The 26314-nt window shown below is 38.6% G+C and overlaps 1 protein-coding gene across 26 annotated transcripts in view; it reads right to left on the reverse strand.

Moving 5' to 3' along the window:
• Positions 1–9156, reverse strand: part of PLEKHA5 (pleckstrin homology domain containing A5) — a gene marked incomplete at its 3' end in the record, with an annotated part of 238789 nt that extends 229633 nt beyond the window's left edge. For all 26 annotated transcript variants that reach the window (XM_079715610.1, XM_079715618.1, XM_079715612.1 and 23 more), the window contains exons 1-3: positions 9020–9156; positions 8791–8870; positions 6425–6482 (exon numbers count right to left, since the gene is read on the reverse strand). In XM_079715610.1, coding sequence (XP_079571736.1) covers positions 6425–6482; positions 8791–8870; positions 9020–9111 — 230 coding nt within the window. In that variant the 5' untranslated portion in view covers positions 9112–9156. The remainder of the gene's footprint in view (positions 1–6424; positions 6483–8790; positions 8871–9019) is intronic.
• Between the last annotated feature and the right edge of the window lie 17158 nt (positions 9157–26314).

Raw genomic sequence — 26314 nt, forward strand, 5'->3', positions numbered from 1 at the left:
ATCAGACACAACAACAAACAGTACTCCTAACAGAATTCCTCGCCTGACTTCCCATTATCCTAGCATTTTCTAATCACTTACCAGCAGGGCAGTTATCACTACTCATCACACATATTATACATGTCCCCACCCCCATGAATTTATGTTATCAGCCATCTATCTCAACCCATCTGAATTCCATCCATGCCCTTAAGGCCTAGCTCAGCTCCTGCCTCTTCCTTCGAGCCTTTCCATGTCAGCCCGGCCTAAGTAAGCTCCTTCTTCCTCCTCTGACTTCTTAAGACACCGTCTGACGGAAAACCAGCATCATTTTTTATATTAATTCCAATTTATGCATACACATCTACACAAGTAAATTTTCACCATTAACCCCAACTTCTACATATCTGTTATAGAAAAATGAAAAGGTCCCAGGAGAGAGTATTGACCCACAAGTGCTGAGAAACCCCTTGTCTTTGTAGAACAGACAGAGGTGCCTAGACAGGGATGTTTACATCCTACCAGTCTTCAAGGCCTCCAACTCTTTGACTCTTCCAACCAATTCTTTCTCTACTCCCCATTTCTTCCCCCTTCCTAAACTACACCAGCTTTGAGAATAAGAAGAAAACAAAGAAAGAGGTCTAGCCACATTAGGGGAAAATCATTTGAGAAATCCAGAAAGGGCTCTCCAAATGCAATCACTTGAGTTGTGGGGACTACTCTGTTCTACCCCGATTAACTCCTCGGGAGGGTGGAGGCCAGCATCATCAGTACAGACACCATTTATTCAGAGGCTCACTGGATGCTGGCATTAAGCTGTAGGCAGGCACTACAAGAAGGCACTGAGCAGGCCTGGTCCCGAGCAACTGTCCTGGGGCTAAAAAGGACAATGAGATCCCAGATAAAATTCACTAAAGTTGGAAATCCTGTCACCCCACCCTTGAAACTTAAACACATTTTATCACTGAAACACTGTTCTTTATGGTAAACTTTCCTAATCTGCCACAAAACACTCTGCTTTTCTTTTATGAAGACGCCATTTTAAAATTACATGTTTGTTCCATGTTTTGTTTTAACGTCTCTTTTTCCTACTAGATTGTAGGCTCCAGGAAGGCCGGGTCTCAGTTGTATCACCAAACACCTAGAACAGTGTCTAGCACTCTTGAGTGGATGTAAAGGAAGGACCAAATTCCAAGGTTCTACTAAAATAATACTAGTCAACAGGTTTATAGGGGGTGAAACAAGCTTCTATTTGTAGGTTGGCCTACTAACCTAACCACTGTACTTATTTCTCTGAAATGATATTTCTGTCCCCAAGCAACCTACTTATGGAGGGACACATACTATTGGATCTGTTTATACTGCCCTGTATTTTTAGGTCTAGAAGGGTTTCAGCCCAGAGACCTTAATTTGAATGCTAGTGACTCATAGTGAAACTATATGACCTACAACAGGCCCTTAACCTCGTTAAGCTTCAGTTTCATCCTGAAAAAGGGGTGGTGGCGGGGATAAAAAGAAAACTAGGGGCTACTGTGAGGATTTAATTCACTGAATGCTGTGTTGAAGTGCCTCACACTAACCAAGTCCATGGGGCCCACACCATCTCCCTTTTTTAATACACTGCATGCTTTTCTCTATACTACAAACTCCCTGAAGGTTGAAACCATAGTTCAATTGTTATGCTGTACCTATCAAATCAGCATAAAATGCTTTACACATGTAAGGATTACTTATTCTGGGACTCCCCTGGTGGCCCAGTGGTTAAGACTCCACACTCCCAATGCAGGGGGCCTGGGTTCGATCCCTGGTCAGGGAACTAGATCCCACACGCATGCCACAACTAAGAGTTTGCATGCCACAACTAAGGAGCCCGCCTGCCGACCCAGCGCAACCAAATAAATAAATAAATTTTAAAATTTTTTTTAAAAAGGATTACTTATTCCAAAAACTCTGTTATGAATACGAAAAAGATGTACCGTGTCCAGGAATTGTTCTGAAACATTGTGTTGCTATATCTAATTATAATATCATAGTACTACTGTACCAATTTTAAATATCAAATATATTGCAATATAGTCTCATTCTTGTGGCAGCTGTGTTCCCTGTCTTCACTCATAGTTTGAATTGTGATAATCTGTGAAGAAACAGATTTTCCTCTCACTTGCAACCTTAAATGGCTATTTCATACTAGAATTCCCATCATTGCAGATTAGTTTGAAATTCTAAGCACACATTAGATCCAACTACAGCAGATACTGAAATGAAACTTCATTAGTCAAAAATCAAACACTGCTCTATTTGCATATCTAAGAAAAAGTTCAATTTTCAGAACTTAAAATTTTAAATCAAGAAAAAAGCAATATGGGGGCTTCCCTGGTGGCGTAGTGGTTGAGAGTCCGCCTGCCGATGCAAGGGACACGGGTTCGTGCCCAGGTCAGGGAAGATCCCACATGCGGCGGAGCGGCTGGGCCCGTGAGCCATGGCCGCTGAGCCTGCGCGGCAACGGGAGAGGTCACAACAGTGAGAGGCCCGCGTACCGCAAAAAAAAAAAAAAAAAAGCAATATGAAAATATAACCTCACAAAATTTACATACTACTTTATTACCCTGCAAAGACATTTTTTGATCCCCAAACCTGCCACATAAGACAATGACCTCTAAATAATTAGAACAAAGTTTCTCACTATTAGGAGAGCACTGTTTTAAGATTTACTTAGCCCTTTAAATTAACCATCTTAAAGCTTTGAAGCACAAAGTAATAGTCAATGACACATCCATTTTAAGCTACCATGACCTGTCATTACAGAGTCATTAAGTAATATTTCAAGGAGTAAGCAGAAAGTTTTATAACCTTCAAATATATAAGATTACCTTCTATACTTTATGAGCTAAGTTATTTGAATATTTAAAGCTACACTTTATAAATTATAAAAATCACTGGCAATTTTCAGCATTCTTCCTAAAGATAAAAAGCATGAATTAAGTGTTAAAAAGCAATATGGAAACAATAATCAAATTCAAACTCTGTGTATATATATTTACACACAAACACACACAAGTAATAAAATAATTTAGAGGCTGGCTAGCTTAAAGCAAGCTTTTCTCATAAAAAATTAAAGCTAAATATTTATCTTTACAATATAGAATTAATTTTCAAATTTTAATATTTTCTGGCCAAACTGATTTAAAGTAAAATACCTTCTCTATATTATATATTCTGTTTCCAAACTGTAGACTTTCATGAAAGAACCAATTTCAAAAACTGTATAACGTAAACTGATTGTCCAGCTCAAATCTATACAACTCAACTCTGATCGGCTCCTCTGTTGACATTAATTAGTTAGCACTGTTAACTGCGTGCACACAGCTCTCCCTGGAAGATAAGTACACAAAACACAAAATGCGGCAACAGAAAGACAGCAAGCACAACACAGCTCTGGCTGTGCTTAGACTTATCTATGGTTATCTGCACAAAGCTTAAAGAGGGAGATTAAACAGTTAACTGGGATAGGAAAGCTAAGTAACTTTCCACATTTCCCACATTATCTCTTCTTGGCACTTGAGCTCATTATTTTGTAGAATACTGTAAATTCCCAGGATAGTATAAAATTCAAAGAAATTTGAAAGTGGGCTGGAATTGAGAAGTTGTCTTTTCCAGCCAGCCTAATTTAAAGACGGGAAGACTGAGCGTCAACGTGTTAGAGGGTCGAGGCCTGCATTCCAACTCTTCCCCACAAGTGTGCTCTTCTCCTTAATGCCCACAGGGATGCAGTCGTTGATACCGAAATACTATGCAAAGATAAATTCTTCTTCTGCCATTTTGAACAAACACCAACATTTGTTCAGGAGAGAAATAATTTGAGAGTTAAATGTACTTCACTTGGGAACTAAAGTAGAAACAACTCAAGTTCTTTCAGTCTCCGTTCTTGCTCTGGGAGCCTCCCAGGAACGCAGGATTAGGAATAACAAGATGGTCAATGTGTCTTTTATTGGCCTTCCATCTTGCCTCTTCCCCTGTGAACAAAATCCACCCTGCTCACTAGATCACCTGTTTTTCTTATAATTTGAGAGTAACCTCCTTCCTTCATCTAAAAAAGAACCAACAATGAGAAATATATCCACCAACAGTCTTCACTTTCCTACTGAAGACTCCTATCCTTTCTCCTACTCTGAACATTCTAAATATAGTTCATGTTCCTGCTGTTTCTCATCTTGCTGTCTTTGCAGACCATAAATTCCAAAGGCATGTTTCTGTTGTTTTATTATGTGGTGTGACAATGGAAAGAGTAATTCTTCTGACTACATCCACAATTAAAATGAGATTCAGACGTGGTAACATATGTGAAAGCACTCTGTAAATTGTGAAGTTTAAGATAAAAGTTGTGCCCCTATTATATTAGAATGATCAGGCATCCCTAATTGCTCATAACAACACAAGTAAATAAAAAATTTCTAGGAAATTTCAGCCCACATTAGAGATTTAACTAATCTTAAAAGAAATTAGTCTTCTGATATAACCCACAAAGGAAAAGAAGTAGCATCCAACATTCAGCAAATCATGTATTTGTCAATGGTTATTTTCTTGAAGTTTAATGAGTGTATATTTCTAAAACATGCTCAATTTTAGAACAAATTACCTTCATAATATAAATTCTTTATTGCTACTTTTGGACACAATGATTGGCTGTCTATCAATACCACATGATTAAAACCCACTAGTTTAAAAATGTATCCTGAGTTAAAGTAAAATTATTACCACTTTCTTAATATTGTCCTCATTTGCCTGAGAAACTTACTTAGGCATGACACTCAAGAAACTCTAATCAAAACGGCTAGTAAAACAAAAGAAAACTCAGTCTTTCTAACAGCTTACTTCTAAATTAAAACATACATATTTGGCCCACACAGAATAATAACATTTTGTACTGTCAAACATTCATCTAAGGATGTACACATTCACCGACATTTAAATAATATTGAGAATTGTAATGTTACTCCTATTCTGTAGATCAGCTAGGCTTAAGTTAAGGTACAGTAGTTAAAATTATACTGGATAAAAATAAATGAACTCCACCAAAAAAACTGTCTTTCTTCAGAAATATCAATACTTTGTCCAAAAAAAAAAAAAGAAGCATCCCTTTTCATGGCAATACAAACTCAGTTTAATTCAGGATAAAAATAACCGCTAGAAAAAATACTTGGTGACTCTGCACTTTACTCATGCCTTTATTTTTTAGGCCATCTAACAATGCACAGCACAATCTCCAAATAAAAGATGTAAATTAAACATATCCAGAGAAGGACCACATCATGAAACTATACTCCATTCCTGTATCTTAGTTCTGCTTTCTCTATTTCTACATCCAAAAAAGCAAGCATAGCTAATACTATACATATCCCTTAACATTTTATGCAAATATCATTCTAAAAAATGTTAAAACCATACAGGTAATTATAATTTAGTGAAGTACGGCATCATCTTTAAAATGGCACTTAGCAAAATACCTTACTGGGCCCAATGTAACAGAGGTGTCTTTATCTAGGTACCTGTTATTATTATTAAACCACTGACATCTCAACCAAATCTTGTATTTAAGCATTCTCTTTCAAGCCTCAGTTCCTTAAAATTAAACAAAAAATTTTAAAACAACAAAAATAAGCTCTTAAGTAAACAGTTTCTAATTTAAAATGAAGATAAAACCACCTTTATTTTCCCTTGAGGGATAAAAAATTTTCCTATATAATATTGCCCTCAAACATTGTATTTGTCTCCAAGTACTATCAAGTTAACTCCTCTGAACAGAAAATTATTTCAATATTCTATAGAATTAACTTAACGTTAGGACTGGTCATTTGTCCCTTGTAAGTGCTACTGAAAGCCTTTTTATTCAAACACAATTACCAGTAAAATATTTCGATATGTATTTTTTTTTATATGTATTTTTAAAACTTAGATATATTTAAATAAACTGAGGCAAATTACAAACAATGCTCCAACAGATGTTTGTGAAATATTCCTTATTTATTTGCTTTTACTTTCAGTCCTGTTATTGTTCATCAAACGGTAATCTAGCTTTACACCACTTTTGCTACTTATTAATAGTTCTGGTCAAAATACACAGGAGCAGAATTCACTTAAAAAGAAAAAAAAAGGTAACATACTAAAGACAAAATACTGTAATGCTCTATCACTCAAAAATATATACAGAAGCACCAAAAATGTAACTGTGGCCATAAATGATCTAACTGCCAAATCAATGAAGGTCCAGGCAAACAACATAAGAAAACTGAGTGTCATCTTTTACCTCAAAATTCCAACACTCATAAAGCATAAAGTCAATATAATACAATAAACCTTAAGAAATCATGATCATACCGAGACATACAACCAAAGGTTAATCACATTTGAATTACCAAGGAAAAAAATCATAATTAAAAAAACTCACTTTATATAGTATCTTGCACCTTCAAAAGTATATGCTTCTTCCCAGCCAGTAGGCAAATCTAAAAAAAACATACATTTCACCATTAGTATTACTTCGATAGTACAGCACAGTAAGTTTCAAACCATTTTAATTATTCCTTTCCATGATCAGCTATTTTCATTTATTAAGTAGGTTTGTAACCCCCCTAAAAAGCATTAGACTGGTAATAAAACTCAGATATAATATCATTTTTGGGAAAATGGCAATTCAAATGTAAAGCCACCAGAAAAGTATCAACAATATTAGAGGTTATCTGACATAATTATACACTTTGATCAGAGTGGAGAGGAACTGCGCCCTGGCAGCCAAAAAAGCAAAGGGATGCCTTGTAATCCTAGGTAAGTACCCTTGAACGGTAGGCCAAAAACTCCCCCAAAACCAAAGAAAAAGACTATGCGTAAAAGGTAACACCCACTTCTTCCTAGGTATGTTGTGTCTATGTAAGACCATATCTTTCAGCTACATAAGTGAATCCATCCAGGAAATGTCACTGATGAGAAAGAACTTCCTAAGTACTTAATTAGGGGGAAAGAAATCTGAAATCACATACTTATACATACATGTGTGTTTCTACAGACCTGACTTTAAGAGATGTGAAGTTTCAAGTAATAAACCTGGCAATAATGCAGGTGAAGGATGGCACCATTCTGTGCTACATATTACTTACAAACGACCAGTGTCTTGGATTTAACCAAAAAACCGCTCTGAAATAAAAAACCGATGATGTGTGTACAAAGTCAAAGTAAACCAAACCAGAGAAAAATCAAGATCATCTCTCAAAAATAAAATTAACCTGAAATCATATAATAAAATTTTCTGAGGTGTGAATGTTATCAAATCCTTGGGGGTAAATAGGATAAAGATTTATATTTCACATAGGCAAAATAATCATGGAATAATTCCACGAGACGATTAGGCTAAATAAATATCATATTATCTCTTGTGACACAAACCTGTTACTATCCATAAGGCAAAGAGGCCATCAAAGTTGACTTACGTATGCAAAACACTGAAATGTACATTCAAGTCAAAGACGACAAGGGGAGTTAAGAAATATGACGCCGTATTAGTCAGAAATGCCTTAAAAATGTAACCTCATCATGCTTGCTATACCAGCTTTCCCTTTCCTCCTCCACCTTTTTGCAAATTTAGAGATATTAGTCACTTCGCTGAACTCCAGAATTTAATAGAGAAGGCAGGCTTGTTCAATATCCTGGCAACTTTAAGAGAGAATCTCAGAGTTGGAGAAGTATCCCGGAGGGCAAGCTCTACAGACTTCTGAAGCCGGCCTCACCTTCCACCCAAACTGCTCTCAAGCCTTTCCAATCACCCGAAACAGAGGCAGGCCAGGAAGAGAACACATGTTACGTTTCAAAGACAAACAAGTTTCAAGAATGTACACAAAGAACGACAAAAGACAGCCAGACCAGCACTGAAGCTCCAATCAGCTCTCCTCCAGCTCAACTCACATGCAGCATTCAAAACAAGCTACCCAAGGCACCAGGAAGATATGCTTCGCCGGCGACCCTCTCCTATTACGGCACCAGTGCCCACACGCAGGACACCTCCCAGCACGCCCACCGCCTCCTGGCCGTGTGTGCGACCTCGGTGCCGCCGCCAGGGACTTCGAATCTGGCTGGCCAGCAACTGCAGCTGCAAATGCCTGCCCCGGCCCCGGCTGCTCCTCCGGGGGCACGAGGGAAAGCGTGCTGATTTCCCAAGCCGCTCTGCCGCGGAGAGGATCGAAGCACCCCCAAACTCCTCTCCTCCTCCTCCTCCAACAGCCACCTACCCACAAGTCCCACCTCGGAGGAGGAAGCCGCACAGGAGGAGGGAGGCAGCTCCCGGGGAGGAGGGGGAGGATGTGGACACATTCTCCCGGCAGAAGAGAGGCAGGGTCCCGGGCTGCAGGAGGGGAGTGGGAAAGGACTTCCTAAAGGTTGAAAGGGGGGTGAGGTGGGGGGCCCGGGGGGCGCTCGGAGGACTCAGGAGTGGCCGCGGGAGGAAAAACTCAGGATCCCAGGTTTCCCGGGGGAGGGGAGTGGGCCACCCAGGGGCGTGGAGGAAGAGCAGGTTGGGATGGGGCAGAGGGCGCCGTGGGCTAGTGGCGATCAAAGGCGGAGGAGAGGGGCGTCCGGAGACTCGAGGGAAGTCCCCCGGCCCCTCTACCTGCGGCCGCCCCCGCCCGCCGGCCTCCGCCCCACCTCGCCGCCTCCCGGGGACGGCGGCTCGGGGCAGGTTGCCGGCAGGAGGTGGGCGGCCAGGGCTCTGCAGCCTCCTCCCGGCGAAACCCAACTCCGCTCGGGCCCGGCCGGGCTCGGGGTTACCTGTGCTCTGCCGCCGGTGCCCGGTGACCACGGCCTCGCCGGTGACGGGGTGCAGCCAGGTGGTGCTCTTCGCCTCCTCGCTGCAGGGGTGAGAGAAGGGGCCGAGACGGGGCGTGAGTGGGGGCGCGGGAGGAGCCGAGGGGGCCGGAGAGGCACCGACCCGGCTCGCTCCCCTCTGTCGCCAGCCTCCCGCCCCCTCCGGGCCCCCGCGCCGTCCCCAGCTCTTTACTTGATGAAGAAGACTCGGCCGCCCCGGGTGATCCCGTAAGTCCAGGAGCGGGGCAGGGAGCAGATCCATTCCAGGTTCAGATCCGCCGCCATGTCTGATCCCCAGCCGCCGCCGCCGCCGCCTTCTCCTGCTGCCGCCGCGGCTGCTGAGGGAGGAGGGAACGAGCGAGCGAACCAGCGGAGGGAGCGCGGAGCGAGCGCGGCCGGAGCGCGCCTCCCCGGCCCGGCGCGCCCCCGCGCGCGCCCTACCGCCTCGGGCGGCGCCCGCCCCGCCGCCCGGGCTGGGTAGGGCCCGCGCCGCCGCCCCTCCGCATCTTTCGCGACCGCCGGCCGGCCGCCCAGCCGCGCGCTCGGGGGGGATGGGTGAGCGGCGCCGCGCCCCGCGGCCAGACCCCTCCCACCCCCGCCCCACCCCCGCCCCCGCCGCCAGAGCGAAGGTTCCGAGATCGATTTAAAAAAAAAAAAAAAAAAAGCGTCCTGCCCCCCGGGCTTTGCCTGAAGGCTTCCCAGCCCCCAGGGAGATTCAAAGGGAGGTAATCCGCGCTCCTCTGATTGCTCTCTCTTTAAAACAACAGAGACACAGCATCTGAGCTTTGTTTTAAAAGAGCTATTGGGTATCCAAGAGATTTTTCAAACAAACAAACAAACAAACAAAAATATATATATATAAATATATATAGGTGGCTTTAAAATGGAAAGCTGTTTTTGTTGAAGCACACGGAAGGTTTTTCCTGTTTGTGTTTTGTGTGCGAGATATCATAGGTTTGACGGGTTGCGGTAGACTCATGAAATAGGGGTGGATTCAGACTTGATAAAACAAGTTTGCCTCTTCCTAGACCCCTTGAATCATATAATGTTTTATAAAATACAAACCTGTCTTTTTCTCTTACTTTTTTTAAAGATTCACTTATTTATCAGTCTGAATTTCTACTTTCTTCTATCTCCTATAAATTACAATAATAGCTAACTTTCTTGAGTCCTTGTAACCCTGTACGTTTTTAAGGCCCTACAATAGCCCTATAGATGTTATTATACAGATGGGAAAAATGAAGTTTAAAGAAACTTGCCAAGGTCATAGTACTAAGTGGCAAACCATGGATTCAGACTGGCTTTAATATTTCGAAAGTCTATTTGTATAATCACATTGCTATACTTATTTTAAAAGTGCCCCCCTGCTTTGGTTTTTTTGAACGAGTAAAGGGCAGATTTCAATGCAACTAAAATCTACCTTAACACCCGCTTAGTGCACTGGCCTCCTTTTAATTGTCTCTGATGCTCAGCCACACTTGGAATTGCTTCTGTGTCTTTGCCCCAAGATGACTCATGACAACAGGATACACAGCTCAATAATAATAGTACTACTTGGTTTTCTCATAGCACCTTTTTCTGACCACTTTTTGGGGCCCCTAAAGAATTATCTTCCCAATCACTAAAGAGGCAAATAATCTTTTTCAAAGAGTCATGTACCACAATGTTCATTGCAGCTCTATTTACAATAGCCAGGACATGGAAGCAACCTAAGTGTCCATAGACAGATAAATGGATAAAGAAGATGTGGCACATATATACAATGGAATATTACTCAGCCATAAAAAGAAACGAAATTGAGTTAGTTGTAGTTAGGTGAATGGACCTAGAGTCTGTCATACAGAGTGAAGTAAGTCAGAAAGAGAAAAACAAATACCATATGCTAACACATATATATGGAATCCAAAAAAAAAACGTTCTGAAGAACCTAGGGGCAGGACAGGAATAAAGACACAAACGTAGAGAACGGCCTTGAGGATACGGGGAGGGGGATGGTAAACTGGTATGAAGTGAGAGAGTGGCATGGACATATATACACTACCAAACATAAAACAGCTAGTGGGAAGTAGCCACATAGCACAGGGAGATCAGCTCGGTGCTCTGTGACCACCTAGAGGGGTGGAGTAGGGAGGGTGGGAAGGAGACGCAAGAGGGAAGAGATATGGGGATATATGTATATGTATAGCTGATTCACTTTGTTATAAAGCAGAAACTAACACACCATTGTAAAGCAATTATACTCCAATAAAGATGTTAAAAATAAATAAATAAAATATATTTATATAACCAACAAGGACCTACTGTATAGCACAACGCTGCTCAGTGTTCTGTAATAACCTAGATGGGAAAACATTTTGAAAAGGAATAGATACATGTATATGTATAACTGAATCACTTTGCTGTACTCCTGCAACTAACACAACACTGTTAATCAACTAATCCAATATAATTTTTTTTTTAAAAAAGGAGCAAGAGAACAGATGTATATGTATGACTGATTCACTTTGTTATAAAGCAGAAACTAATAAAATAAAATAAAATAAAATAAAAACAATAACACAAAAAAAATAAAAATAAAAAGGAGCAAGAAATAAAGAAAATAAATATCTGTTGTTTAAAAAATATATATTTTTCAACAGTTATAGAAACTAAGGCACAGAAGGGTAAATGACCTTGGCCAAATCCAGCAACTCAGGTGGAGCCTGGATGAGAATGTAGTTTCACTGGACTTTTTCTCTCATACTCTAATTCCCCAAGGCCATTCTGTCTTTGGTGAAAAGGAGTCTGCAATTACTGCTATAATTTTCCTGTCCATCTGCATACACAGGGGAAAAAAATAACATCACTTTAATGTTTTTCTCTTTTTGGTTCCTTTGCATTATCCTCTTTCATTTCATTACTTCTTGACATCTTATCTCCTGCCCAGTCTCTGGAAAAATGTGGGTTTTTTAAATCAGTGAATAGCAGGAAATGTTTCACATTACCGTCAGTGGTCACAGGATGTAACATAGCAAGAAAATCAAGAGCTATTGACTTTATATTGTACTATCATTACAGATTGAAAAATCTAAAGTGACTCTTTAATATCATAATAACTTTAGAATTCTAGTACCTGTTAGTCCAGCAATAGCATTTGACTTTTTGACAAATACTGCTGAGAAGTAGTTAAGTGGACCATATGTTGTCATATGTTTCACCCATTTATTCAATAACCATCTATAGGATCCCTACTATATATTCCTTTTAGTTGTGAATCTTTGATTTACAAGATCCATTAATGCAAGGCATATTTCAAAAAGTGATAGAGTTTCACTTAATAAAAATGTGTATCTTATGAAATCACATTTGCTGTGCTTAAATAGTAACCTAAAATCTTAAGTACAATTCCATGTGTCCCAAAATTTAGGAAAGGCAGTAAATAAAAAACCTAGTGACAATATACAAAATGAGGCGTATACAAAGTGCTCCTGATTTGGGAAAATAATAGCCCTCGTGACTTCCGGGAACCAATAAAAGCAGCTTCATACATTAGAATGTGAGGCACTCTGAATAATTTTCACCCTTAATGAGTAAAGCTGTATTGTTCTTTAAATTTTCCTAGAATGTCCTTTCTCTGTTTCTTTGTCGCCTTACGCAGGTCCGCTTTGCTTTCTAGTTGCGTGTACATGTGTGTTTTCTTCACTGCAGGAGGCGAAGAATCATGTCTTCCCCAACACTGAATCCTTCCCAACCTTGAGTCAGTACTCAGATGGTTATTGAATTTCATTTTCTTCCCAGTGCTTTGACCTCCCAACAGTTATTTCCCAGTAACATATTCCCTTTTTATCACTCTGTACCTCTTCAATAACTGATTCAGACCTAAACTCATATCTAACCTCTGCATTTTATTGTATTTTTTTATTTTCTGTCTTATGAAACTATTCCATTTCATACATCATGATCTACCTTTCTGAGGTGTATTAGCCTATGATTAGTGCACCTTCTCTGAAAAAAAGAAGAGGTTTAAAAGTACTGAGCACTAAAAGTAAACATTGCTCCGTCCATATATAGAGGACAATTCTTGTCCTAAAGAGCTTCCAGTTCAAATATAACAGAATAAATACACACTGTGACAAGAAAAACTCAAAGGGAAGTTTCTTAAAATATGTGAAAGGAAAGAGAACAAAGTGACATCTTAGAAAACAGCAAATCAAGTTTTTCCCCCTTTTAAAGGAAATGATAAAAGCGTAAGCTCTGGAAAGTAGAGCAAGAGGCTCTAGAGAGAAATTTCTTCTTTACTATCAAGAAACATTTCTCAGTCATGCACATTAATGTTTGTTCAAATCTACCAACAAAGTTTTGTGACTTTGGTTAGGTTGTCTTTCTAACTATATTTGTGTTACCTTATATATTGTTTACATTATTAGTTCACAAAATAAAGAATATTGTAAACAGTTCCTTTAACTGGCCAACTATAGAGTGTTATGTATCAGGAAAAGTTGTGAGGAAGGGCAAAATAGAGGTTACAATTAGCTTAGTGGAAATCTAGGCAGAAAAGATGGAGATTGAGGGTCTAAGGGAAGAAAAATAACATTCAGAAGTCAATTTATTAGGGATTCTTCTGTTAAGGAGTAAACTGATAAGAGAGTTATGGATGAAACTATTTCACTCATTCATTCAATAACCATCTATAGGATCCCTTCTATATATGATGCCTACTATATATGATCCCTACTATATATCCCTACTATATATGCCATTCTGCTAGGTGAGAGGAATCAAAAGTCTTGGCCTGCTCTGGGCGGCTTAGAAAGGAAGATGGAGGTGTAAATATTTAAGTATAGTGCGGAAGTAGCATCTCTATCCTTCTGATAGAAGCAAACCGTCTCTAGCATTTGCTTTCTAAGGGTGTCTCATGAACCACTCAAGGCCTATCTCAAACTGCAGTCTTTTAATGTTAATGTTTTGGAGAGCTCTTCAATTATAAATGGGGATTAATTGAAAGAAATATGTAGCAGCACTAGTAACCCTGTTGCTGGCTGATCCCTCTACTACAGCTGAGATTCTAGACTGAGTTGGCATCTGCTTCAAGGCTTGGAGACTCAGAGGGATGGATATCAAAAATGTATTTCAAGGAACTTACCTCTGAACCTCTGGACTTGGTCAAATTAAACACGTCTTCCTTTATCCCGGTCAGCAAAGCTTCAATCACCTTCTTCTCTCTTTGCTTTAAAAGAGAAAGACCAAAATTTAAATGGTGGAGAATTAAAAGAAGTATGTTATTATGCAGGCGGAGGGGGCTGGCTAGAGTGAGTCAGGAGTCTGGCTGAATTTATGCCCGTCTTTGCCATGAATTAGTGTATGACTTTGAATAAATCATTTAACCTTCATTCCTGTCTCACACCTCTGGGTTCTCATCTGTAAAGTAAGGGCATTGGTCTATTTAGGACATTACGTATGATTCTTTTTTGCTCTAAAGTCCTCTGCTTTCATGGGGTGAACACTCCAATAGCTGAAGGTGGGGATGTTTCGTCGCAGTGGACAGACACAAGTAAGATGTCTGCTGTATATAACTGTTTAGGATTTTCTGCTACTCAAATGGTTTGCTAATAGAAAAATTTGGAAGGGCAATTTGCAAAGTTCTTTCACATGCAGTATTATATTTAACTTGTACATATGGCTCTGTACATAGACATTATTAACATAGTATAAATAAGAAAATGGGCTCCATGAAGATATTATATAATCTAGCCATTAAGTGGCAACCTTAGGGCTTGAACCTGGTCCTTTGGACATTAGATTTCAAATTCTGTTCATGAGGGATTCCCTTCCTAGCCAAGCTTCATTCACTAGGTCTCTTCCTTACCTGCAGTTACTCTCTACCTACTGCAACCAGTGTCTGCTCTCACCACGTCACTGCACCTGCTCTTCTGAGTCACCAGTGTCTCCCCTGAAGGCTGCCAAGTCGAGTGAATGCTTTCAGCTCCAACATTTCTTTTTTTTTTTTTTTTTTTTTTTTTGGTGGTACGCGGGCCTCTCACTGTTGTGGCCTCTCCTGTTGCGGAGCACAGGCTCCGGATGCGCAGGCTCAGCGGCCATGGCTCACGGGCCCAGCTGCTCCATGGCATATGGGATCCTCCTGGACCCAGGCATGAACCCGTGTCCCCTGCATCGGCAGGCGGACTCTCAACCACTGCGCCGGCAGGGAAGCCCTCAGCTCCAACATTTCTTGACCTCCCTGCTGTATTCATGTCACCACCTCCACTCCTTGAAACTTTCCACTTTTGGGGTTCTTGCTGCCACTTCCTTGTAGTTCTCTTCCTGCTCTTTGCTCTAGACCATCTGCAGCACAGTCACCAGGAAGCTTATTTCAGTATTGATTCCTGGGCCTCTCCTAGACCATTCAACCAGAGCCTCTGAAGATTAGACCAAGGAATGGGCATCTAACAGCCACTTCGGTGATTTTATATACACTAATGTCTGAGAACCACTGCCTGATAGGATAATAATTCCTAAATCTTATTTCCAGCCTAGACCTCTCTCCTTACCATATATCAAATTTCCTTCTAGACATGTTCCTTCTGGAATATTCCTTCTGGGTGGCCCTCCAGTACTCAATCTCAACATTCCCAAACAAGTCACTTTTCCTCCAAATACTTGCACCACCCCGTGTGTTCCCCTCTTAGTGAATGGTACCAGCATTCACTAAGAAATTCATCAGAAACTTCATTCATTAGAAACTTCAGACTCATCCTCCCACAACCAGTCAGTTAATAAATTATATTAATTATTCATTAAATATATCACCAAGTTACCCTCTTCCTCATTTCTCATATCCTAATATGAGCATTCATCACCGTTACCAGAATGATCTTTTTAAAAATGCAGATGTGATTATGTTCCTTTCTTGCAGAAAATCCTCTCGTGGCTCAGAAAACTTAGAAGACAAATCCAAAGGCTGTTGCCTGGCATTGGAGACCCTTCTTGATCTGAGCCCTGCCTACCTACATGGTCACCATATGGGGCAGCCTACTGTTCTCTGAACAAGCCAAGCTCTTTCAAGTCTCTGTACACACTACTCTCTCTCCCTAGAATGTCCTCTTCTCTGTTTACCTAACAAACCCCTACTTATGTTTATGTTCTTAGCTCAAGACTTCCTTTCACTAGGAAACCATCCCTGATTCCTTTGGGCCAATCTAGCTGCTCCTTGCACCATGTTGCCATATCTCCTCTACTGAATTGTTCTCATAGTCTACATCTCTTTCTCCTCCCTAACTTCCTAAATGAAAACATTTTATTTACCTTTATCACCTAGCATTCAATAAACTTTGCTTACGTGACTGAATAATGGTACTGATATTTACATAGTGCCCTATATTTTATGAAGCACTCCTTATTTGATACTTAGTTCTGTTTTTTATTACTGCAACTTGCCAGTGAGTCATGTTTCTTTCCTTTCTTAGGTTTAACATTCTCTTTAGCTTTTTATAGAATATCCCATATAGAAGAGAAAAAAATGGCATGGGCCCAAGACCAGCATAGCAATGTATGAAAATAGCTGCTTTCTATAGAGCTGTCTACCTGGCTTAAAGAATACTAAGATTTGAATTCTATTGAGTGAGACATTGAAGGACAGAAAGGATTCAGCATCGTCTGTAATTTGTTAACGGGCCCTATGGAAACTTCTTTTGAATATAAGTTCTTCCTAGAAAAAGTAATATTGATAAAAAATAATATGTAGTACTTAGAAAATCAGATGGTTGAATGAACTGGAGGAAAAAACAAATAAACTTACAATCACTAATTATGTGTATACCTATAAGTGATAAAAGTTATCAGATCTCATGCCCTAAGCCCAAGGAGTAAAAAAGAAAGACGAGGAGTCATTTTCTTCCTCATCATTAGTGTTTTACTCTCTGAATAGAGAATTTTTCTTTAATATTTTGAGTCACTACTTGCTTAAAGCAAGAAATTTTCCCCCAACAACTCATATCTTATATAGAAAATTATGTACACATACATATATATGTATATATTTGATTTTTCACCAATTTTCCTCGGTTTCCAACTTGTTGTCTATGTTTCAGTTACATGTAGAATTATATAAATAGCAACTTAAAATAGAATACCTGTAGCTAATTGTAATGTATTGTATAGTCCCAATTAAGGAAAATGTAATGTGAATGCAAATTTTTGTATTATCATAGGCACTGCCTTGTACATAGTTAGTATTCAACAAATATTTAGTAATTGAATGAATCATAACATAACAGTGTACAGTGCGATGGGGAAAAAAAACTGGAGACTTTTAAACAAAGCTCTTCTATTTTGGATACATTTATCTTAAAACCAAGCAACTGTAAATTCAGAAGTATCCCAACAGTTGAATTTCTGATTTGAAGAACACGCATTTTTTTTTAGAACATGCATGTGTGACCTAAGAAAATCAAGAAAAAATTATGAATAATTACATAGGAGATGAATAGGTCCGAAATGAAAAAGGCTTTAAAAAAATCATATCAGCTGAAATTTCTCTTTTTTCAAAGCTGTGTATGGGTAACAGAGGGAAGGAGAGACTGAGCCATGGAATCCATTTTGGCGACAGTCTTGTCGTCCGCTGGAGGCCTGCCCCACTAGAATTGTATAGGGTATAAACCTAAGAAACAATGTTGGTTAGAGGCATGTGTGTTAGTCTATTTCCACTTGTGTCATTCTGAGCCCAGCTTTATCATTTGTATAGAGAAGATAGAAATAGTTCTTCATGTTTTCTGTTAAAGTATTTTAAGAGAGTTTTTTGGGGGGCAATCTTGATAATAGGGTGATTTTTAAATTTTTATAATTGTCATAACATTCATCATCAACAAAATGCAATGAGTTCTAAGTTTGTCAACAATATTTAACATGCTCAGACGATTAGATGATATTCTAAATATTGATGAAAATAAAAGAATCGCTTCTGTTCGTAAGCAAAAAGTTTGGTGCTAAATATTTTGATAGCTGGAGAAATTCTGTTTATACTACTACTCTATGGTAACTAGCTTTGTTATATTTGATTAGAGAGCCTCTATCTGCAGTTTATTTATTATCCAATTTAAGTAATAGACACTTTTCTTGAATCTAATAATGTATGTCACATCCTAGGCTAGGGATACTTGGGAATAGAAAGAATACAAATTCAGGTTATGGCCCTCAAGGCATTACAATCAACTTGGGGTGGGAGGGAGTGGAGAAGAGATAAACAAATATTATATTGGTAATAAATGTTATGATAGATACTGCAAAAGATGGAAGAGAGCTTGTAAAAAGGACATCCATCTTGCAACCATGGGTGGAGGTGGCCTTCCTGGAGAAATTGTTACCTGAGTTATGTTGTTAAATAACACTACCTCTACAAAGATTTCTTTTTTTTAATAGTTCTTTAAATTGAAGTATAGTTGATTTACAATGTTGTGTTAATTACTGCTGTATAGCAAAGTGACTCAGTTATACATATATATATACTTTCTTTTTCATATTCTTTTCCATTATGGTTTATCACAGGATATTGAATATAGTTCCCTGTGCTATACAGTAGGACCTGTTGTTTATCCATTCTATATATTTGCATCTGCTAATCCCAAACTCCTAATCCTTCCCTCTCCCACCCCTCTCCCGCTTGGCAAACCACCAGTCTATTCTGTATGTCCCTGATCCTGTTTCTGCTTCATAGATAGGTTCATTTGTGTCATATTTTAGATTCCACATATAAGCGGTATTTGTCTTTCTCTTTCTGACTTACTTCACTTAGTATGATAACCTCTAGTTGCATCCATGTTGGTGCAAATGGCATTATTTCATTCTTTTTTATGGCTGAGTATTATTCCATTGTATATATGTACCACATCTTCTTTATCCATTTATCTGCCAATGGACATTTAGGTTGTTTCCATGTCTTGGCTATTGCAAATAGTGCTGCTGTGAACATAGGGGTGCATGTACCTTTTTGAATTATAGTTTTGTCTGGATATATGCCCAGGAGTGGGATTGCTGGATCATATGGTAATTCTATTTTTTGTTTCCTGAGAAACCTCCATACTGTTTTTCACATTGGCTGCACCAACTTACATTCCCACCAACAGTGTAGGAGGGTTCCCTTTTCTCCACACCCTCTCCAGCATTTGTTATTTGTAAACTTTTAAATGATGGCCATTCTGACCAGCGTGAGGTGGTACCTTATTGTAGTTTTGATTTGCATTTCTCTAATAATTAGTGATGTTGAGCATCTTTTCATGTGCCTATTGGCCATCTGTATTTCTTCTTTGTAGAAATGTCTCTTTAGGTCTTCTGCCCATTTTTTGATTGGGTTGTTTGTTTTTTTGTTGTTGACTTGTATGAGCTGTGTGTATATTTTGGAAATTAAGCCCTTGTCGGTTGCATTGATTGCAAATATTTTCTCCCATTATGTAGGTTGTCTTTTTGTTTTGTTTATGGTTTCCTTTGCTGTGCAAAAGCTTGTAAGTTTGATTAGGTCCCATTTGTTTAGTTTTGGTTTTATTTCTATTGCCTTGGGAGAAGAGTATCTTGAAATTGGTAAATTATAGTGTAAGCTGACTCTGCCCCTCTTCCTCCCTCCTTTAGCTCTATTAGAGTATTAGGTACAAGAGGTTTGGGGCCATGCATGGCAGAAATTGATAATTTCCCCGACATCTCTTCTCCCCTCTTAGATACCCCCTGATTTTTTTTGTTGGGTACATGGATGCATGAACTAAAGATATATTTCCCAAACACCCTTTAACTTAGATATGAGCTCTTTGGTTGGGTTTTGGTGAGTAGGATGTAAAAAGAGAAATGTATGGCAGATTATGGGAAATTTCCTTAAATGATGGTTGGCAAATACTTGGTTCTGCTTATTTCCTCTTCTTCAATCTGTTGCTTGGGGTGTGGATGGGATGGCTGTACCTCCATCTGGGAAGAAGTAGAGAAAGGCCACACCCAAGGGATGCAGAGCAGACACCTGGATGTAGCCTGGGTCCCTAAGGACTTCAGGCAGCAGTGCCAACATAACAACTCTAAACTGCTTCCTTCAGACTTACAAGTGTGGGAGAAATTAAATTCTATCTTGATTAAGCTAATGATGTTTGGGGGGAGGGAGAAATCTGCTGCTGCTCTCAGCTCAACCTAATCTTATCTGATGTATCATCAGATAAGTATTAGTGTGTGTATCTACCTTATCACACACTGCCTAGTACATGTCAGATAATAGCTTTTTGAAAGAATGAAAGAATGAATGTGTGAATCTCCACACACACATCAAAATTACTTACACAAAGTTTGCCTTATGCCTGAATAACACCTAATGACTTTTTTAGAGGAACCAGGTGGTCTCTTTGCTTACGTTGTTATTTCCTGAGAGTGAGGCAGGCCCTTACAGAAGCCACTTTAATTCATTCTGGGGATTAGACAATTTCTTTGACATCTTAATTTGAACTGTAACAGTTAAAAGTTAGTTGACCTTTCAAATAGTCATACTACTTTACTCCCTATGACTACACATTGCCAATGTGTTTTCACATTATTGCAAACAAAGAGCAAAATTGACAGAAAACTTGGACCAAGATAGGTGTCTTTGCGAACTATGCACTGATGGACATGTGTTACATTATGTTTGTGTTCTGTCTACCCAGGTCTCAGGGAGAGGCTCAGAATACCAACCATGCCAGTATCATCAGCATTCTCCTAAACATATGCTTTGTAGAAAAGCACTACTTATTAAGGGCAAGACCAAGCTGTCAAGTAGATTTATATCATCTAGTTTGTTTTACGTATAATGAAGTCTTAAGAGTAAACATTTTAGGAAACATTAAAAAAATGCTTCCAAATGGTTCCAGTTCATTAACGGGAGTGTGCTTTATTAAACATTTTAAGATGCAGCAAAGAACATTAGGCTCAGAGATCTCAGCCTTGTGTCACTTTGGGCCGGTTGTTTTCACTTTCCATCTCTCTGTAAAATGGCAGAATATTTACCCACCACATTTCATTATGCGTGTTGACACAGATAACATCTTGAAATAGCTTGAACTGCTCAGATATAAATGTTTTAAAATAAACATGGCATTTTTCTAGAGTGGAGAAGAAAGGAAGGTAATTTAAATTAGTAGTAATTTGCATGCTGTTCCCATCTCTGGGCAACTTGCAGTGATTTTTCCTCTATAGTCCATCACTTAGTTTCAAAATGACTACTCCAAAATAAAACTGGAGCAGGAGTTTTGTTCCCTTCTGAAAGAGTTGTATGTGAGAATTTTCGTTTATGAAATGATACTTAATTTGGGGGTGGAGATGAATTGCTTTTAGAAATAGAAGGAAGGAAGGAAGGAAGGGAGGAAAGAAGAAAGGAAGGAAGGAAAGAAAGGAGGGAGGGAGAGAGGGAGGAATAAAGGAAAGAAGAAAAGAAGGCAGCAGGGAAGAAAGAAAGAAAGGAACCATACTATTCCATGATTTGGATTATCTGCGAGTTAAAGTTTCGAAGCTCAAATTGATTTTTCAAAGTTTTTCTTTTTTTTTCTGCTCAATACCCTCATTATAGAAAATTATACTGGATAATTCTTTCTTTTCGCACCAGAGGAATTTATCATCAGGAGTAACTTTCTCTTTCCCAGTCCCTTCATCCTAAAAAGTTAAGAGCTGCAGTACTGCAGGTGTAAATACAGAATAATCCAGTGCAATAATGCAGCTGATTCAGAAGAGAGAGGCTGGAGGAAACCACTGACAGAGGCCGGTTAGAGAAAAGGGCTGAGTGATTCACAGAACAAAGGATCTCCATCAAGCAATCAGAATGACTCTCAAAATTGTTTCAAGATATTTACATACCTAAACAGTAGCCTCGTGGGTAGTATTCAGGAAGAACTCATCGCATCACAATTGCTGTGGCTTGAATGGGCCTCATTTTTCTTATCATGTTTTACAGATGAGGAGGTAGAGGCAGGACCAGCTACACAGTTTGCATCAATGGAAATGTTTGGCTCTTGTTCAAAAATTTTTAGGCGTTTCAAGATGGCGACAGCAGAGCATTAAACAAATCAGAAGCTCTCTCTGAGGGCAGGCCCCTATGTGACTGTAAGCGATGCATGTCCATGAAGCCAGTCCTGAGAAGAGGTTGGACAGGTTAAATTATTTGCCTGATATGATGAAACTGGTTAGGAGCGGAACTAGCCTCCTGATTCCTAATTTAGTTTTTCTTTTTTTCCTCTACATTCTATTATTTTTCCATATTCACCTCATGTTTAGCTTAGAATCATATATATTGATTCATTCTTTAATTTAATAAATATTTCTTGAATGCAGACTATATGGCAGGCACTGTATTGAGAATCAAGGGAACAATTATAAGACAATTTCTTTCCTTAAGTACTACTTAACACTGGGTGCAGAAAAAGAATTTAAGGGGGGAGGGCTTCCCTGGTGGCGCAGTGGTTGAGAGTCCGCCTGCCGATGCAGGGGATACGGGTTCGTGCCCCGGTCTGGGAGGATCCCACATGCCGCGGAGCAGCTGGGCCCGTGAGCCATGGCCGCTGAGCCTGCGCGTCCGGAGCCTGTGCTCCGAAACAGGAGAGGCCACAACAGGGAGAGGCCCGCATACCAGAAAAAAAAAAAAAAAAAAGAATTAAAGGGGGAAAAAATCCATTTTTACAGAGGTTGTGGGGAAGGTGGAATGCTCATATACTACCACTGAGAGGTGAATAGGTATTAATTTTCTGGAGGCAAATTGGTCATATTTGACAAATGTCTTAAAATGGGTATACTCTTTGGCCCAGAAATAATACTTCTTGGAATTTATCCTAAGACAATAATAAGAAATGTGGGCAAAGTTATATGTACAGAGTTGTTCATCACAGTGATTTTTTTTTCTCATAAATGCCCAAGAATTTGGGTTTTGTTAGGGACATTTTGGTATACCTATACTGTTAATACATGGTCTTTAAAAACATGGTTTTAGAGGACTATTAACATGAGAAAATGTTTGTAATATATAACTCGCTGTCTGTTTATAACTAGAAAAGCAGGGAAGGACACATACTTAAATGTTAGCAGTGATTAACTTTTAGTAATTAGTTTTTTCTTTAGAAACTCATTTCATTGTATTTGCTAATAGTTCTTTATTGAGTATATTTTGTTTTTATAATAAAACAAAAATTTTTTTCACCTGTTTTTAACTATGAAAATCTACATTTTCTTAAATGTCTAGAGAAGCATAGCAATTCCATATTTTACCATTGGGAAAAATTAATAATTAAGGTTCATATATAAAACCTCATGATAGACTAAATTAAATGTCCATCATAAACTTGGGTGAATTGAAATATTTCCCTTACAGTTGAAAGAATTCTTACAGGTCATATAATCTAATCTCCCAACTAAAGTATAAATTGACTCTACAATACACTTGATAAATTATCTAAACTTAGAATTTAGAGACAGATTCATTTTTTTCATGAAAAACTGGATTTTAGCTAAATTATAACAAATAGAAGTCAATTTGGAATCAGAATACCAATATTCTGTAACTACACTAAAGATATTTATGTATAATTGTGTATGGTAAAGGAAGGAGTCGGTGTATTACTGGATAGATGCTCTTAGAAAAATTCATCCAAATGGAATAATTGACTTTTGGCTGTTGTACTTGTTATTTAGTGTGTGTTTAGTGTCACCATTTGCCAGAGACTATGTTTTGTTTTTTGTTTTTTTTTTGGAGCAGAGAAAGGTTTATTACATGGCCACACAAGGAGATGGGTGGCTCATGCACAAAAAACCCCAAACTTCCCAAAGGGTTTCCACAAAGCATCTTTAGAGGCCAGGTGAGGGAGGGACATGGTTAGTTGTTGCAAACTTCTTGTTGTTGGAATCCTTTGTTCTTGCAGCTGTCCATGTAGGTCAGGTCACGATGCTCCTGTAAACCTCCAACAAAACAAATGTTATTCTCTGTTATGCAACTTTTTATCTCTATATGAATGGAAAGGTGTTATACTCTTAAAGTTCAGAGCTTTGAGAATGTGCTATCCTGTATATTTCAGGCCACAGGCAACTTTGTTTTACAAAAGGTACAGAGGCCGCATGACTAAGCACAGGCAACAGAGCATGAAGTTTACAGTAAAAGGAACAGATCCAACATGGAGTCAGATTTGTTCTTCCCTATTACATTTCCATACCTTGGCTGCTGTGAATAATGCTTAAGTCAACATGGGAGTACAGATGAGACTCTGTTTTTTAATGTCTAGATAGGAAAGTTAGAATCAATTCACCCAGAGCACTGTCATAGGGATGGATCTACCAGACCCTATCCATAAAAATACCTAGGACAAGGGTTCATTTAGAACCTCACTTGGTAACATTTTATATTTGTAACTGTATAGGAAAAAAACTTTTTATAATAATTATATTTTGTGAAGTGAAAAGGCAACTTTAAAAATTATAAAATTACAGAAGCCAGAAATGCACACACAAAAATAATATGAAAAAAAGTTGAACTCAGAGAAACAGAGACTGGAAAAGTGGTTGCCAGGGGCTGGGGTTGGGGGGATGAGGGGGTAGGGAGAGGTTGGTAAAAGGGTACAAATGTTCAGTTTCAAGATGAAAGAATGAATAAGTTCTGAGGATCTAACATATAACATAGTGACTGTAGTTGATAACACTGTATTGTATAATTGAAATTTGTTGAGAGTAAAACTTAAATGTTTTTACCAAAAAAAAAGTGATAAATATATGAAGTGATGGATGTGTTAATTAACCTGATGGGGTTATGCTTTGAAAAATTCATCCAAATCGAATAATTGACTTTTGGCTGCTGTACTTGTTACTTAGTGTGTATTTAGTGTCACCATTCGCCAGAGACTCTGTTTTTCATAACTTATATGTTGTACACTTTAAATATCTTTAATTTTGTCAATTATACTTCAAAAAAGCTGAAAAAATAATATGAATAATCTGGTGCCATTTTAAAACCCCAATTTTATAAGGAAAAATATGCAGAGAAAAATATCTACAGGATTATAAGAAAATGTTAATAGTAATTATTTTTGGTGAAAAGCTTATAACTTCAGAATAACAAAATTCTATCTAAGAGGACAATTCCTTTAGAACAATACTGAAGGCAACACACTACTAAAAGGAGTTGGATAAGTCACAAGAGTGTGCTGCCTAAAAAAGTCTATTTCATTGGACCTGGTCATTCCTTTACTCTAAAATCCCATTTTCTATCTTTTTGCTTTTGTTTTTGTCTGTAAATATCATCTAAATATTTTGCACTAGTGGATCTCAACAATTTTTTTTTTACTTTCAAAAGTTGGTATTCATAATTGTTATACTTTTAGTGTCCACTGACTATGGGAAAAATATATGTAATTCTTTGATCCTAGTTGCCATACCTGCTCTGTGCCCCAGATTTGCAAGGAAAATAGTTTAGGAACTACTATATCTCTTAGTATTTGATACATAAAGTTGGTTTAGTACACTCTTCAAAGATAAAGATGGTGGTAAAATTACTTTTCCTTAAGAGTGACAACCACTAAAACAATCACAAAAATCTATGCTCTATAGCTTAAAACATACTTTCTTATTCCAGAAAATATTCAAAAAATTTTGTTCAGTACTGGTCTTCTGTGAATTCTCTGAAACCCACAACACTTCTTGTAGCATTTGTTGTAATCATTTACTTGACCAACTTTGTTACAATGCAGTTAGATTGAGTTTATGAGTTAAGAATTATATCTATGATAGTTTCTTCTCCCTTTAGTTTTCCCTGGCAAAACACAAAAACAAATCAAATAACAACTAAAATTCCTTTTTTAGCATCACTGTATCTTTCTTCTCTCTTCACTTCACAGCTCTCAGAGCTCATGGTCCTTTTTGGCCTCAGTGTAGTTTTACCTCTTCTCCTATCCTGCCTCCTTCCGAGCTTCCTCCTTGGCCCCAGTTTAACTCTAAGGACTACTTGTGAATTTTGCAAAATCCCTCTTTCTAAAACATGGATCTAGAGAATATAGAAGAAATAAATTTTGCTTTAAAACATGTTGCTTTTTGGTTTGGGGAATTTCAGCTCATAGAACACTGATTAAAATTAATGATATTTTTTCAACTTAAAAGAACGAATGCAAGGAGAAACTTTTCAGGGATAAATAATGATCATAAAGTAGGGGAAGATGGTAAGAAGAAACAGAACTTACTACGTACAATGGAACCCCCAGGAGACTATAAGCGGATTTTCAGCAGAAACTTTGCAAACCAGAGGAGTGGCATGCTATATTCAAAGTGCTGAAAGGAAAAAAAAACAAAAAAAGAAAAAACTTCCAATCAAGAATACTCTACCTAGCAAGGCTATCGTTCAGAATTGAAGGAGAGAGAGATTTTTTTCAGACAAACAAAAGCTAAAGGAGTTCATCACCACTAAATCAGCCTGAAAAGAAATGTTAAAGGGACCTCTTTAAGCTGAAAAAAAAGGCACTAACTAAAACAAGAAAACATATGAAAGTAAAAT

The sequence above is a fragment of the Hyperoodon ampullatus genome (genome assembly GCF_949752795.1).
Source record: "Hyperoodon ampullatus genome assembly, chromosome: 11".
NCBI classification, from domain to species: Eukaryota; Metazoa; Chordata; class Mammalia; order Artiodactyla; family Ziphiidae; genus Hyperoodon; species Hyperoodon ampullatus.